The 17,575-nt window shown below is 41.1% G+C and overlaps 1 protein-coding gene across 5 annotated transcripts in view; it reads right to left on the bottom strand.

Moving 5' to 3' along the window:
* The window catches only part of fam13b (family with sequence similarity 13 member B), a 47,320-nt gene that overhangs the window by 4,289 nt on the left and 25,456 nt on the right, over window positions 1–17,575 (bottom strand). For 2 of the 5 annotated variants that reach the window (XM_053631040.1, XM_053631041.1), the window contains 14 exons: window positions 13,692–13,733; window positions 11,307–11,426; window positions 11,034–11,145; window positions 10,283–10,392; window positions 9,273–9,327; window positions 9,062–9,176; window positions 8,393–8,458; window positions 6,599–6,809; window positions 6,360–6,498; window positions 4,486–4,567; window positions 4,060–4,203; window positions 1,937–2,163; window positions 541–624; window positions 148–243 (listed from right to left, as the gene is read on the bottom strand). In XM_053631040.1, coding sequence (XP_053487015.1) covers window positions 148–243; window positions 541–624; window positions 1,937–2,163; window positions 4,060–4,203; window positions 4,486–4,567; window positions 6,360–6,498; window positions 6,599–6,809; window positions 8,393–8,458; window positions 9,062–9,176; window positions 9,273–9,327; window positions 10,283–10,392; window positions 11,034–11,145; window positions 11,307–11,426; window positions 13,692–13,733 — 1,603 coding nt within the window. The remainder of the gene's footprint in view (window positions 1–147; window positions 244–540; window positions 625–1,936; window positions 2,164–4,059; window positions 4,204–4,485; window positions 4,568–6,359; window positions 6,499–6,598; window positions 6,810–8,392; window positions 8,459–9,061; window positions 9,177–9,272; window positions 9,328–10,282; window positions 10,393–11,033; window positions 11,146–11,306; window positions 11,427–13,691; window positions 13,734–17,575) is intronic. The other 3 variants (XM_053631042.1, XM_053631044.1, XM_053631043.1) reach the window with 3 other exon arrangements.

Below are 17,575 nucleotides of genomic sequence, written 5' to 3'. Positions count from 1 at the left end.
TTGAGCTTTCACCTACTCACTTATTGAGACAGCTATTTTAATGCACATATATACATCAAAATTGTAAATATAATGTCACACTATACACAAAATTCCCAATAATATTTAATGTGTTACTATGTGTGTAAAAAGAGAGGAAGGCCTTACAATAATGGGTGTGATGCTGACACGGGTGAGCATCTGTTTCACCAGCCGGTATCGATCATACAACGGCTTGACAATCAAGCGTTCTTCACGTGTGACCTGAAATAAATACACAAATCAGCAGTGGCCTGGACACACATTGCTCAAACACCATTTCAAATTTTTATGTACATACTGGTATTGTAAGGTAAAATTATTATATATATATATATATATATATATATATATATATATATATATATATATATATATATATATATATATATATATTAAACCCCTCTTTGTTATACCTATATGTAATATATAGTAAAGACATTTGGGATTTCCTAGTCAGGGTATAGCACCTGCCTCTGTCTGTGTGTGTAAGAAAATAAGTGTGATAGAGTTGAGACTTACAGGACGACCATGCAGTCCCTCGTAATACAGTAAGTTCTTTTGCAGCACTGTCTTCTCACAACTGAGCTGCTCCTTGGTCATTTTCTGTCCAGAGGAACAAATATCTGTTAACTTTCCACTATTAGATACATCTAGATGCTAACACCTTCAGTCTCTTGCTTATAACTATAGCTTTTGGCCAGGAGATGATGTTGTTAGGTGGCATCCAACGTTCATCGGATGATTCGATCCTAAACCACAGTGCCCTCCAGTTGGCGGGTCGGCAACAATGGCCAGTCGCTGCCCATCTTCTCCTGGCTTCCAGCTCAACTCCTCCCACCTATTCAAGAGCCAGTAAAAGGCTCTTCCTGCTGTCCATCTCAACCTGTGCACAGCCATCTTCATCTCCCTTCCTGCTACTCTCAGAGCTATGAGCGTCTTCTACACAGATTGCGCAGAGAACCACTTGCAGCCAACCTTAATTGGAAATAGCCAAGCCTGCCACCCTTTGCCCCTGCATTGTTGGACCAGGTCCTGATACTTCGTGGCATTCCTCCTTGAGGCCTCTTCGCATCCATCGTCCCACAGAACTGTCAGTTCAATCAGAATGATCCTCCTTACCTCCGCAGACCATATGACCATGTCAGGCCTCAGGGATGTTCGGACGACCTGAGGAAACTGTAGCTTTCTTCTCAATTCCAGCCTCATCTCCCATGATCGTGCTGCCTGCAGGAGGCCGTTCTTGGTCTCCTTGGAGGAGGAAGGCTTCTCCCTCTCCCTGATGAACTGAATGGATGGGGCTGCTTTCATGTGGGTCTGACGCTTTTTCTGTCTCTCCTGCTCTAAGATGTCAGCCAACGCTCTGAGGATGTCGTCATGACACCATCTGTGTCTTCCCTGACTAAGTGCAGTCTTACACCTTGCCATTTTCTACGCCAATGTACCTCTCCCTCCACATAGCTTGCACATTAGGTCCTCCCTCAATCCCCACCCGTGCAGGTTTGTTGGCGTTGGAAGACTATCATACACTGATCGGAGCAGGAAAGAAATGCAAAAGGGCTCCAAACTCTATTATATTATATATTATATATACCCTTCATCCTGCTATGCTGAGGTCAGATTTCTTAATGTTTAATATTCGTTTTGCACAAAAACTTATATCACGGATAAAAAGCTATCATGGCTGTAACTGTTAGCGTCATAAAGGATATAAATGAAAAAAGGCTAGTGCTGCTGTCTGCAGCTGGCAGAGGATGATTATCATTCTGCAAATGAGATCATGCTAAATTAACCTCATTAGCTTTTGTAAGCTTTTAACCATACTGGTTAAAGTGCAGTTAAAACTGGTAAAGGACAGAGTTTGAAGCTATTACAAGGAAACACAATGTATGAGAGGAATCGCTACAGCTATACTGACTCTGATGTCCTCGGGCCAGTCGTCCTCCTCTCTCTTGGTTCTTAGATGTTGCTCAATGAGCTGGAGTGTCTCTTCGCGGGTGGGCCGGCACCCCCGTCCCTCACCCTCTCTGTCAGCAAGGCCCTCAGGAGTTGAGTGTTCCAATGTGGAGCCGAAGCTCTTAGGCAGTGTGTTGCTGCGTGGGCGTGTCTGTGGAGTCAGTTCGCTCTCTGCCTTGTGTTTGGCATCTGTGCAAACACACACACACAAACCAAAAGGAAAAGAGAGATGTTAGGGCTAGTGGTAAGAGTGTATGCTTGCCACAAAGAGTAAGCAGTTTTTTAAAATTTTTTTAAAAAGTGCACTTAAGGTCAACTCAGATAGATCTGATGGTCAAAGTTTGCTTATTTTGAAGTTAATATGTTAAAATACTGAACCTTTTTTCATAAATACATTAAACTGCATGCAGTATGAATATTTACACAATATTAGCTAAAACTATCTTTAGTAAGCTAGACTTCTCTCACTTTTTGGGTACATTATAGCTCAAGCGCAACAATACAGAAGCAAAGTCAAATGCCAAACATGTCTTGGATGATCAACTACCTGGGGAAAAATTGTGCAATTTTGTTTGCCATTTAAGGCAATTTATAGAATGTCCACACAATGATGAATAAGTTATTAAACATAACACATTCTTTAGGCCGATATATAACATAGAAGGTCTGCACAGAAGAAACAGGCTGTTTATAGATTGTACAGGTGCATCTCAAAAAATTTGAATATTGTGAGAAAAGTATATTTTTTCCACAATTTCATTCAAAAAGTGAAAATTTATTCTAGACTCATTACACAAAGTTAAACATTTCAAGCATTTTTTTTGCTTTAATCTTGATCATTATGACTTGCAGCTCATGAAAATCAAAAATCCAGTATCTCGAAATATTAGAATAAAGAATTTATCTGAGAATAAAGAATTTATCTTAAGAGTTGATCTGAAAAGTATGTTCATTTATGCACTCTTGGTTGCGACTCCTTTTGCACGAATTACTGCATCAATGCGGCGTGGCATGGAGGCGATCAGCCTGTGGCACTGCTGAGGTGTTCTGGAAGCCCAGGTTGCTTTGATAGCGGCCTTCAGCTCGTCTGTATTGTTGGGTCTGGTGTCTCTCATAGATTCTCTATGGGGTTCAGGTCAGGTGAGTTGGCTGGCCAATCAAGCACAGTAATTCCATTTAGTAGTTTAGTATAGTAGTTTTGGCACTTTGGGCAAGTGCCATGTCCTGCTGGAAAAGGTAATCAGCGTCTCCATAAAGCTTGTCAGCAGATGGAAGCATGAAGTGCTCTAAAATCTCCTGGCAGACTCTGCATTGACTCTTGACTTGAGAAAACACAGTGGACCAACACCAGCAGACGACATGGCACCCCAAATCATCACTGACTGTGGAAACTTCACACTGGACTTCAAGCAACTTGGATTCTGTGCCTCTCCACTCTTCCTCCAGACTCTGGGACCTTGATTTCCAAATTAAATGCAAAATTTACTTTCATCTGAAAAGATGACTTTAGACTGCTGAACAAGAGTCCAGTTCTTTTTCTCCTTAGCCCAGGTAAGACGCTTCTGACGTGGTCTCTGGTTCAGGAGTGGCTTGACACTAGGACTGTGACACTGCAACATTTCTGAATTCTAAATTCTTTATTCTAATATTTTGAGATACTGGATTTTTGATTTCCATGAGCTGTAAGCCATAATGATCAAGATTAAAACAAAAAACGTTTGAAATATTTCACTTCATGTGCAATGAATCTAGAATATATGAAAGTTCAACTTTTTAAATTAAATTACAGAATTTTTATTTTTCCACAATATTTATTTATTTTTATATATTTATTTATTTTTAAGATACACCTGCATGTAGAGATGACACCATCACCCCTCCCTTTAAAAAGGACACAACAAAAACACAAAAACAAAACAAAAAGAATTCTTTGCACTGGACTAAAAACCCGACATAAGGCTGAGAGTCCACCCATGGGGGAATGGTTCTACAAGGCCGCAATCAGACAAAACCAAGGAAAGAGGACAGGAGAGAGGACCAAAAAATAGCGCTTATGTCTACTTACTGCTGCTTGAGAGTACTTACAGAAGTGGGGTGTCTGTCTAGAGACAGTGAGGGGGCGTGACTGTGTAAAATAGGGTGTGTTCAGAGCGGAGGAGTGGCGTCTGTGCAAGTGAAGCACTGCCTGGTGCCTCAGGGAAGCTTTGGGTAAGAGGTGCTGTCGTCCTGCTGATCAGGTCATCCAGGGGAGTTTAGTTAAAGAGAGAGAAAAACTTATTCGGCAGTGCACCTCTGAGGGGGCGTCACATGGTAATGGAGAATGAAAAGGGTGGCGGCCAATCAGAATCGACCAACATGTGAGAGTGGGTGGGGGTACCGTGTGACATGGAGCAGTGATGGGGAGACCTCTCTGTTTTGAGGGTCACACTGTCCATTAACTAAGCTAATGTTAATCACTGAGGACCAACTCAAGACCCAGGCACCCCCGCTGGTCACTCAATCAGGGCTTACCTTTAAGCTGTTTACGGATTTTGGTGAGGTCAGACATCCACTTCAGGACTTTGGGATTAGCTGCCTTGTCAGCATGAGATGGCTGAAAATGAAAGACATTTTTAAAGCCAGACAGAATTTCACAACTGCCTTAATTTTCCACTGTAAGTTTCAAGTGAACACATTTTCCTTTTAATAGTACAGGAAGACTTGTCAAAATTATCTGTCAATGATAATCTCAAACATATTACATACAGTGTCCTCCACTAATATTGGCACCCTTGGTAAATATGAGCAAACAAGGCTGTGAAAAAAACGTCTTTATTGTTTAATCTTTTGTTAAAATAAAATACTCTGCTTTTGCAAAGAAAACAATTGCAAACAAACAGGTTTATAGAAAAAACATTTTTTTTTTTAAATACAGGTTTAACAATTATTGGCACCCCTATGAATTCATATGAGAAAAAAATATTTGAAGTATTTTCCCATTGATATTTTACACCTGGGTGACTAGGAACAGGAATTTGTTCAACCGTGACTTTCTGTTTCACAGGGGTATAAATATGAGATAACACATAGGCCAAATTCCCTTAGTCAGTCATAATAGGTACTGGGTAAGGCCAATGGGTAGACCAAGGAATATAGCTGTTATGTGGAGCAAAAGGTTGTTGAGCTTCACAAAATGGGGACTGGCTATAAGAAAATAACAAGCATTGAAAATGGCTATTTCCACAATCAGGGCAATAATTAAGAAGTTCCAGTCAACTGGAAATGTTATGAATCAACCTGGAATTGGACGTGTGTCTATATTGTCTCAACACACTGTGAAGAGGATGGTTTGAGTGGGCAAAAAAACTCCAAGGATCACAGCTGGAGAATTGCAGAAGTTAGTTGCGTCTTGATGTCAGAAATCCTCTGAAGTCTCCACAACAACACACTACATCAGTTGTTTGGAAGAGTTTCACAAAAAAACGCCTCTACTCTCATCCAACAACAAACTCAAGTGTCTTCAGTTTGCCAGACACTACTGGAACTTCAAATGAGATCACGTTCTATGGTCAGATGAAACCAAAATAGAGCTTTTTGACAATAAACACCAGAGGAGTTTTGGTGCACACAGAGAGGTAGTCATATGGAAAAGTACCTCTTGCCCGCGGTTAAATATGATGGTGGCTCTTTAATGTGTTGGGGCTGTTTTTCTGCCAGAGGACCTGGATATTTTGTTAGGATACATGGCATCATGGACTCTATCAAATATCAACAGATATTAAATGAAAACCTGACTGCCTCTGCCAGAAAGCTTAAAATGGGCTGTGGTTGGCTCTTCCAGCAGGACAGTGATCCAAAACATACATCAAAATCAACACAAATAATGGTTTACTGACCACAACATCAGGGTGAACTCATAGAAAACCTGTGGGGTGGACTGAAGAGGAGAGTCCACCAGCGTGGACCTAAAAATTTGAAGGATCTGGATAGATTCTGTATGGAGGAATGGTCTCAGATCCCTTGCCATGTATTCTCCAACCTCATCAGGCATTATAGGAGAAGACTCAATGCTGTTATCTTGGCAAAGGAAGCTAGCACAAAGTATTGACTAAAAGGGTGCCAATAATTGCTGCACACCTAGATTTAACAAAGACTGTTTTTTTAAATAAAACTGTGTTGTTTGCAATTGTTTGATATCAATGAAAGCACATCATTTTTGTGATTTAAAAAAAAAAAAAAGATCAAAAGGTTAAACAATATAGACAATAAAATAATTTTTTCCACAGCCTTGTTTGCTCATATTTATCAAGGGTGCCAATATTACTGGAGGCATACTAACTGTATGCCTATACAGTTAGATAAAGGATCAAGGGCAAAATGACAATATTATAGTTAGCAGTGCTAACCGTGTAGTTCTTGTCTTTTTCAAACTGCTCTTCAAACTGCTTGATCTTTTTCTTGAGGTTCTGGAGTTTCTTGGTGAGCTGCTGACAGACACTGTCTCCCTTTGCACTCTCCTTGGAGCTGAAGGAGGCCCGGCGAGGCCTAGAAAAGAATGGAGGAAAATACAGATGAGCCTAAATGCAACACCACTAAATTAACGTATATTATTAAAACAGTGCGAGTTGTCCACAGATCTCTTCACCTTCCACAGGACAGTGCTTTATTTGAAGATGTGGCATCAGAATCCTGCTGCAGGAAACGCTGACTGTGACCGAAATCCAGGAAGTGACGTGCCAGTAATGGCTGCGCATCTTCCCCTAGAGGCAGCGGCAACATGCGACCTGCCAGTGGAGACAACTGCGCCTCTCCAGACTCAATTTCCTCCTGCCATGACATAAACACTGGAACGGGATCTACAACACACACATAGGAAGGGTCACCTAAAATGAAACAGCACTCTCAAAAGAATCACAAGAGACACAGTTTGGCATTGAGTACTAACACCCAGGGTCACATGAGGTTTTGGGGATTTGCTGCAGGGCCATCATGAAGCATTTAGTAAGGGATGGGGCCAGCACAGCACGCGGAGGATCAGGGGAATCCGCTGGAAAACATATGACCCACTGAGTGCACCGCATACAGGATACCCAAAGATAGTGAAAGGAAGAGTCGGGGCAGGAGGGGGCTTCCAATACAGGCTCACATAATCGGGGCATTTTCACACTTGGCCCAGGATTGACTGTGGGCTCATTTGGGGGAATGAACGGCATTGTTGCAGGTTCGTTTTCACACACACACGCACACGTAAATCCCTTTCAAACTACGTATTGACTGTATAATTTCACAGCACTGAAATTATTCCTATAAAAAGGCAAAAACGACAGTGGGGGCGGTGCCGCAGTGGGCATTTGATATAATCAGTGTGCGCCCGAACACCGTGTAACACCAGCTATCACAGCAAGCCTACTTTGCAACATTAGAGATAATGGGTACATTCTTTTATTGTTATTATTAAAACTTAATGCTTTACCTTTGCTCATTACTCATAAGAGTTATAGTAAAGATTTTCAGTCAAAGTTGTTCGCTTATATAAAAAAAGTAACTCGGCATTTCTATTAATAGTAGTCACTTGGGTTTTAAATGCTCCACATATATCCAGCTGCAGCATTTTTTAGTTGGGAGAAAAGGCTATAAAACCTTTACGCCTTCTGTCATTTCCTTGCCGTTGTTCAATTTAAAACCGCGAAGAAGTTCATCGAACGGAAGTAACATGACTATCACGTTATTCAATACCTGCCCTCCATAGTGGATCACCTTTACACATGGTGCAGACCACACACACACACACACACACACACACACACACACACACACACACACACAAATGCTAGTCTGGAGTTTGTAAGTGGAGGTTGTTGTTGTTTGAACCATGGCCAAGTACGAAAGCAACTTTCACACCTAACCAACGTCTCTGTGTCTCAGGTCTTGGAAAGAAAAAAAGGCATGTGAAAAAGTGTGAAAATGCCCTTCAATTTCACCCAAACACAACACGGGTCAGCAAAAGGAAACTTGTGAGGAAGCTCAGTACTACTAAATCAGTTGCAACACCGGGCTTCAGTACTGCTGTGTAGCACAGGGTGCAGCGAAGCATGCTAACACGATCATGCTGGCCTGCAAGGTCTAGAGCGAGATTCCATCCCCTAGTGCCAAAGAGGCCCAGAGTGTCTGTGAATAAAGAGAATATACTGGAAGGCGGCCCACTGCTATGGAAACTTAGCCGGTCCGCTCAACACTTTCCAGACACTGAGACAGGTGATTCATTAGGGGAACGCTATTGCTTTTGCGGAGGCTAGAATAAGACCAGTGGGAGACAGCCATACTAATTGGGTGTGAGGGGAGTGGAGGCACAAAAGTTAGTCACGATCTCAAAGGGGTGATTAGCAGAGACGCTCGTTATAAAGAAGAACCCAACAGTGGCCTTCAAGTGAATACTTACCATGACCTTCTCTCTGCAGGTGCATACACGTGAAGTCTATGCAGGGGAAAGTGTAGGGGCATGAAGCTGACCAGACATGGGTGAAGGACAGAGGAGACAGAGGGATAGAGAGAAATGAATAGAGAGACAGACAGATAGCAAAGAAGAGGTGTTGAGTTTTACGTTTTGCCATCCGTCAGCACTGGATCATACAACGATATGGAGTAATGGCTAAGGTGATGAGTTATTACTAAGTAGCTTTCAAGTTTCAGTAGGCGTACACTGCCCCTGAGGCAGGCTAATACTGTGTTAAAGTGGGGGTGGTGGGTGGGGAACATGTTTTTAAGGGTAGTTAATAATCGATCCATTAGAGCTGGGTTTCTCTTAATAAGCTTTCATTAACAGTTGATCTATTAAACCTATATACCTTCTACTTCATTCATCAAGGACACAGGGTCACCACCGTATACACCTGTCAGATGAACAAGCACAGATCAAGCTGATGTAACTGCATGATGTGTAAATGGAAACATGCTTTAAGGCACGTCTCTGTGGTGGGCATGGATTTACAAAAGTGCAGTGTTTGCATCAAACCCTGTTTTCCATATAGGAATTTTCATCAGTCTAAATGATCAGCTGATGCAAAGCAGGACATTAGAACGTACTCATGAACAACACGGGGAGATTTACCTTCCCGCTCTCCGTCATGGATGACAGAGTGGGACTGAAGTTGATGGGCCACCAGGTTGGGCTGCTTTCTGCTTTCTGTATTGGCATTCAGATCACACACATCTGCGGCAGACTCCTACAAAAAAAAGAAAAAAAAAAGAGATAGTATCAGGTTAGCTTTTGGGCCAAGCATCAGCGTTGGTGTTAGCCCACACTCTGGAAGTATACTCACACAGGTGGCGACATCAATCTGCTCCATGTGCTCACACTCGGGGTACAATTGTAGCCTGTATGAAGACAGAAAGCACGGTTGGAACAGTTAAAATGCTGTTAAATTCAGAGTCACGGTGAAGCCTCTAAATATGCTCACAGAGGGGTCTATTAATAGCGGACATATAAACAAAGCTATAGGAGATTCTCATAGACAACTTCAAATTAGTGATGCACCGAAAGGAAAAATCTGGGCCGAAACCGAAAATTCAGGACGCACTTGGCCAAAAACCGAAACTTAATTATTTTTTAAACCCATTTTAAATTAAATTTTTTGTATAATTGTATTCATATTAGACTTTTTTTAATTTAATAAATTCATCATCACTTGTACGCACCCGTTTCTCTGGCACACTTTGCTCTGTGCTGCGCGTTGATCCTTCAACAGATACATTCATCCCCTCCAGCTCTGCCTGTATCATTTCCTGTGCACACTACTTTTTCTCCACGTCAAAGTAATGTTCTTTAAATTGTAGATCTAGTAATGTTGCAATGCAACAATAACCGTCGGCTAGATCGAGAATGAAACCTGAGCGCAGAGCACTGAGGGCCGGGGCGTGGCGGCATATGTTATCGGCTCATATTTTCAGCCTTTGTTCTCTTTCGGCCAAAAATGGTGTTTCTGGTTTTTGGACGAAAATTTTTCTACAATTTTATACAATTTTTATACAATACAAAATAATCTACAATAAGAGGAATATTACAGGCCCCATACATGTGCGATGAACCCTGGAATGTGGGCTCTAGGGTTAGGGCAAAGTAGTGTTTGGGCAAAATTTAAGGAAATAATAGAATGCTTTATAAGTTAGCTTTTGCAGTATAAAATCCTATTTAATATTGCATAGTTCAGCATCAAATATACCAGCATTACATATTTTCTTTGGAAAGTAAAGACTCTTTACTACTTTTTCAAAAGCTCTAAAATCTAATCTTTCGAACGCCGTGCTCGATTGCGAACACTTCAGAACTAACCTTGGAGTTGTGTTAATATTGTTCTCAGCATCTACGAGAGCCTCTGTTTCAAGGTCCATTCTCAGATTTTCCTCTGGCACAAGGCCACTAGGCTGGGAACCTTGAAATGCCTGGGGAAAAAGAAACATGATTCTGTTTCATGTCTAAACACAAAATATCCATGTGTTGTTTTCTGCAAGCTAAAGCAGGAACAGGATTGAAATGCTTGGTTGACTTTATATGGGTGTACACAAACAGGACACTGAACTTGAAGCAAATTTTTTTTAAAACTGTTTATAAAGTACTTTAAACACAAGGCTACAGAGCAAAACTGAGCAAAAATCACGAAACCTCTCAAGGTTAATCTGTGATAAGAAAAGGGCTTGGTGGCATTTTTCTGTCTGTATGTGTGTGTGTGTGTGTGTGTGTGTGTGTGTGTGTGTGTGTGTGTGTGTGTAGCTAGAGGCAGGCCACTGATTTGATGTGTACAAAGAAGGAAAAAAAAGCAGTAGTGCTGATTGTGGTCTGCTGGGAACAGAACATACTTTTTTATTTGGAAAAAAAAAAGACTCATGTTCTCTTTACTGGAGGTCATCGTGTGTAACAAGTGTACAGAAACAAGTCTAAAACTGAAACCCTAGGCACGCCTTGTACTAATGAGATTCAGGCTACAGTGCAAAATATCTGGAGCTCTACTTACACAGATCTGAGTGCCCAACTATTGTGTTGCTGTGAGCACACACACAAACACACAAAACCAAGGCTGACAAACCTGTTCATCTTCTGCACACTGGTCAGGGTCTGCAGGAGTGAGCAATCCAGCATTAGTCTTCTCTTCTGCTCCATGCTCTTCTGCACCTACAGTCGTCTCACTCGTACAGTCCCTGTGGAGGCCAACATGTTAGAGCCAAACACACCTCAGAAACCTTAGATACATACAGCTTCCTGTACATATAGCTCCAAATACACTCATCTGCTTGTTTGCATAGGGAAAAAAAAGGTTTGCTAAAGTGTGCTATAATCGTGTGTGGATGTATACACTCACTCCAGGCCAGCTTGGCAGGATGAGCCTTGGCTCTCATAGTTGCTGAGATCTTGATCTATGGAGCTCTGCAGATCCAATAAGTGCTGCTCCACGGCAGCTCGGATGGTTCTTTGGAGGATACTGCGAAGACACAAACGCAAATTTTAAATCACTTAAAATATTTATTATTTGAATTTATACTACAGCACTGCCGAATGCTTGGTTCTGGTTGGTCAGAAGGTGTCGATTCATGTTCTATGACAGCACAGCAGATAGTAGCAGCTAGCACAGGGACTTGTATGCAGATGCTGCACATAAACCCAATTTAAAAGTATGTAATTGTTGATATGATAGGTTTTCTTTGAGGAGACATTTATTTATCATTTTTGAAAGGTGTCTCCAAGGTCAGCACTTTGTAGCTGTCGTAGGTAATGTTTTCAGTGAAGTCTTCGGGTCGGAGAACTTTGCACATTCTCCTTTTTTTGTCTTTTTGACTTCAACAGACAGAAAACAAAAAGAGAGGCAGAAAAGGGAACGACAGACCTTTGTTTGGTGTTATAACAAGGGTGTAACTGGAACTAACTTGTTTTGCCAACGTCCCACAACAAAAACATGAACTATAAGCGAATAAAAAGTCGTGTCATTCTTTAATTAATTAAAAATGGTTAATCTTTGGCAAATTTCTGTGGTACAAGTCAAAGAAAACATTTTACAACCACTTCAAGGTGGTAATGACATCACACCACCTTGTCGATGATTTTTTCAGCTGAGCGTTTTATTCATCTTGTGCTGCAGCAATTTGCCAAAGATTTACAATGTGTTTGCATTGCCTAAACGACAGAAACAAAGTAAAGTAATCACAGGCGCATATTTAACCCTTCTGACCTTAAGTGAAACCAGGGTCATTTAGCCAGAACATTCAGGAAAGGTGTGTTTTAATAGATTCGCATAACTAAAAGCGGAATATAATGACAACTATAAGATCATTCGTCCAATGACATGGAACAGAAATTTGCCATTAAGGCGGAAAGAGCACAGTGTTGCATTTAGGCCAGTACATTCAGTTCCTCAGCTCTCTGATACTGTGTGACCCATTTAGAGCTCGGAAATGGAGTTTAACAAGGTTAGAGACAATTCTCTCGCTGGGAGGAAGCAGCCCTGTGAGCACTGCCTTGAGTCCTGAATAATAACCCACCATCCTAAGCACCTTGATCCACTGAGGTCTGTGGTTGAGGGTATTTTGAGCTTGATTTGGTTAATGGCCAAGTATTTGAAGGCCATGCTGCCATGTAAGGCAATGGCTTGCACAGCTGTGGCACTGGGATGCCGAATACTCATGACTTGTGTACAACTGGTCCACATGCAGCTGCTGGGTCACTCTGCCACTATGCATGCCAAACTTCACACGGCATAGATCCTTACTCATCTCTCTGTGGAGACTTACTTTACTGTCTGTGCTGGTGAAGCAATTGCTAAAGACCTTAGCTCTGGCCAATGCATATTGAAACATTTTTCAGGATTATATGCATCAACAATCCCCGAAGCCATTCTGAATATATGCTAATGCTATATGATAGAGAAATAGCCAATAGATCAATGCAGTGACAGCACAATTCAGTGGAATCCGTAATGGGCCCCTAGCTATGCAGCAAATTTCCTGTTAGTGCAAGCTCTTTACACTATTCTGTTTTGTTGCTCTGCATCCACAGCATTAAATTAGCTAACAACTAAAAGGTCTGGACAAACAGAAGAAAGCACACTCCTGCTAGTCTGTACTTGTCAACCATTATACTCCTCTCACACTTTACACTACTGCAATGGACGCATAGGCTTTGTTCTAACTTACCCTGTTCATACTGAATAATTTGATGCTGAAGTAAAATCTAAGTCATTGGGCATAAATTTTTTTTTTTGGTTTCCATTAACGATCTGACAGACTTTCTGTTCTCGGATCTCTCTCCTGGAGCCTGTCTGCAAGCCTTAAGTGCATTAAGGTCTATAATCGGATTTGTTCAGCTTCGTCTTGCTCACCTTCCACCTTGCAAGACTGTTTATGGCATCGCTACCACTGTACATTTGGTCAGGTTTACATTATATATATATATATATATATATATATATATATATATATATATATATATATATATATATATATACACACACACATACACACACACACACACACACATATATATATACACATATACATACATATACATACACACACGCACACACAATCATATATATATACACACACACACACACATATATATATATATGGATATAACTTGTGGTTAAAAAGTGCAAAGCATATTGAACGTTTTTTGCCTCACATTATTATGGAATTAAATGAACAAGCACACTCGCATGAGTAGAGATTGGAAAGGAGGATGTTTGGGCACTTACTCTGCAGATCTTGGAAGAATGCTGATGGAAGTGATATGCGAGCTGGAAAAGAAGAAAAGAAAGGTAATGTGAGGATATTGTCACAGCCTTTGACCATATGTAGCATCAGGTCTCAACTAAGCATTACAGAATTGAGCAAGGTGGAACTAAGGATACTGAAGAAACGAATGCGGAAGCGTTGATTGGTAGATATTTTAAAAAATATATTATTATTATTTTAAATGTTGGGATATACCAAGTTAGGACTGTTTACAGGGCACGGGTGCTTGGTAAGGTGTGGCACTTGCCCATTTCAGGAGAGGCCACTTTTGCTCTGCCTTAATCAAGCACCAGAAATTTTAAAATTGAACTGATATTTTTAATTGAATTTAATACTAAGATGCAGACATTTTGTGAAAATTCTCTTCTCTTTGGCTCTCTTTAGTAACATGAGGGCATCAAAAGTTTACAATGTTCGCTGACTCTGCTAACCTTAGGTAAGTGCTGAATCTATTACTCTCTTGAGAATCAGGATTAAGGATAGTCTAATGATTAACAAAGCTAGATGTGTATCTACTGTTTCATTTAGTCCATCACTCATAGTACATCAATGATCCAGTCTTGAGAAATTTACATTCATGCAAGTTATTCAATGAATAGAGGCATAACCATTCAGGGATGCGAATAAATACTTCTAACGGTCCACATTAAAACAGCCTTGGATCTGTATAAATGTAGGAGTGTGCAAGCTTTTCACTGTGTGGGAGATGGGTCCATTAAATGCTAGTTTGCCCATACACTGTATGGCTCTAAATGTATAGAATGCCTAAATTATGATGTGCATCTCTCTGAATGAAAAGATAAGCCATATCCATGATCATGTATAATAAATATGTTTTGTGGTTATATTTAACAAACAGTGCAGTAATGTGTATGATTAATACATGTATTTGGTATGACTTTTATGAATTGAAAACACACACATGATACAATATTGGTGAACCATAACCCTGAAACAGTGCACCAGACTCATCTACAGAGAGCCTGAAGCCCTTCCTTCCACTGCCACCAGGGGCAGGATATACATTATACGTTGTCTTCCTTGAAAGTGATAGGTTTACAGTGAACGGTTCAGGAAGACGGTGTCTGACAGGAAGTGTGGGGGTTATTCAGCAGTTTGCTCTGTCCTATAAACAAAGTTTGGCATGGGGGGAATGCTGCTTACATGACATGCCGAGTTCCAGCTTTTGCTTAATGGTCAGATTAATGGTCTGAGTAGAAGGAAACATGACACGGACACAACAGGTGCTTTAAGAACCTGCAATGACATTGTGGTTCAGTGTAACATGCAACAGCGACACGAATAAACAGTCCTGTATGTACGCAGCGGAAAGGTACATTCCAAGTCAGATAGCTATTCAGGCGCTATGGTGCAGTCTGGATCGATGCCAACGTCTACACTGAACTGTGCTGCTGGGCAAACATTTTCACAGAGCTGTGCTGTGCTCAGATTCCTAACCACAGATCAGAGAATGTGTTTTACTTCTATCCCTTAGTAGGAAGTGAAAGTTGTGTGTGATCACTTAATTCAGCATACTGACCCCTCCCCCTGCAGTTTTAACAAAATAATTCGAGTATAGTGTGATAGATTTCTCTGTGCCCCTGACTTCTCAGAGCATGAGCAATGATTGACAATCAAGTGTTTGTTTTCCCAGAATAATATATTTAGACAGCTAGTCAACATCACTACAGAAATTATTATTATTATTCTGAACATAAGACACATTTCTCTATAGAAATGTAACTTTGTGTGCTTCCTCTTCTACTTGCACCCAGGACAAAGCCTCAAAGCAAATACCAGGAAAATCAAATAATAATTATAAAGATTTAATAAGAGTAATGGTATGGGCAAAGCTCAAAGACTGGCCTAGACAAAATCCCCTCAATCATTAAGTGACACACTGCCAAAACAGAAATATATTTGATAAGTAAAGAAGTTACTGATGAAATGTCATGCTCTATCTACCTTATGGTAAAATATGTGCATGTTATTTCATGCCATTTACAGACAGAGAAATGTGCTGTAAAGGTAGAAGTAAAAGAGGATCAAAAAATAAAAAAATTAAAAAATTAAAAAATACACTTCCTCTGACTTGGCATTTTAGCCTGCCGACAGCTCGTGTACACACACACACACACACACACACTGCTAACCAAATGTGTGTAGAGCATAAAGCTGTCAAATGCAGAAGCTGGTCATGATTCAGCAGCTTTACAGTTCCCGGCAGAATTAGCAATGCTAATAACAAAACAAAACAAAACAAACAACAACGACAAAAAAACATTCATTCACCACAATACATATAGATATGTCCACTGCCCAGAATTACATTATAATAAGCAACTCTGCTTATATACCCACAAAAACAGCACTGTCAAAAATAAGGTCTAGTATGGCATTTGCTGTGAAGCTAGGCCAGTGGGTAACTAGCACTTAATCTGATCCAAATGTCACACGAAACCCTGTCCAGAGCAGAAATAAGTATCGCTAAACCCTGGCCTAGAGATCCAGAGGGATAAAGGCACTATAAATTGAGCTACTCCAGAGAACAGTGCTCTGAATTAGCAGCTCAACTTCCATTTCCAGAAACTTTCACAAGTAATTCAGTCCCATTATGAAACACAGTATGCCCACAGAGATTTCCTAGCTCTTTCTTCTCTCTCTCTACATCACCTGTGTAGGAGGACTTCACAAGCCATTTTCGGCAGCCTGGGTTGCGCGAGTGAGCCGTTTTTGCTGCGTTTCCAGTTGGGGCACTTGGTTATCCGGACTGGGCGCTTTGAGGAGCTAAAGTCTGTATGAGCAGGTCAAAGAGCAAGCACAGGCTGCCGGCGCTCATCATGCGGCCTACGGTCTGCGCTGTGTGTGTGTGCAGGGCTCGGCACTCTGCTGGAAAGTGCTGCAGTAAACAAGCTGGACCCCCCTCAAATACAGGGCTGTGTGACGCAGTGTAATCAGCAGCGCTCTGAACCAATAAAAAACCTGCAGGGGAGGGGCTTATCCTTACATCTTCCACTCAACTCGCTGTGTAAGGTCACACAAACACACAACCACCCCAACACTGCAGATCTCAGACAGACAGACAGACAGCCCAGCACCTGTCACACTTCTATTTTATATAACTTGCTTATCGGCGGTGGTTTTCCTTGGCATCCTGATGCACTCATCCTTAACCCCTTACTGGAATGTGCTTGCATATTTCTGAGAGAGTTACACAACATCTGCTCCTCTGAGGAAAAACTCACGCAGATACACCCACACAGACAATACAGTACATTTCAGTACATTAACACTGGACATATCCTTCTTCATTCAGACTTTTCTAAACCTCAGGCAGACCACAGTTCCATGTCACCTGACGCGAGTCATGAGAATGGACAGCTGTATCAGGAAAAAGTGACATGTACAAGCACAATTCTGCCTGAACCTTCTCTGACCCATTTGCCTTTGCAGCGACAGCTTTGTTGAGATAAGCGCAATAATACAGGAAGGGTAAAATAAACAGATGAGGAAGCAGTTTGAGATGAACACTTGACAAGCACCACATACTTTCTAACAGCACAAGTTATGTTTTAACGTTCACATGGAATATGTCTGACAGTCTGGGAAAACCTTTACTGTTGCTGTGGAAGAATTCTGTCACTCACACAAACTAAGATCGCACTTTGTATGCAGTAGCTTGACGACGTGACTCAGTCTTCTTAAATAGATAAGAAGGATGAAAAGATCAGGTTTTGTTAAATAACATACATGGAGTTTCTGCGCTATAAAATACTTTGACATCTCAGCTTTAAGAAACAAACATTGTCTAAATCTAGATATCTCACATTGTGCATGTTGATGG

Source organism: Ictalurus furcatus, chromosome 8, assembly GCF_023375685.1.
Source record: "Ictalurus furcatus strain D&B chromosome 8, Billie_1.0, whole genome shotgun sequence".
Taxonomy (NCBI): Eukaryota; Metazoa; Chordata; class Actinopteri; order Siluriformes; family Ictaluridae; genus Ictalurus; species Ictalurus furcatus.
Note: the sequence above shows the minus strand (reverse complement) of the source record. Positions and strands in the feature narration are given on the sequence as shown.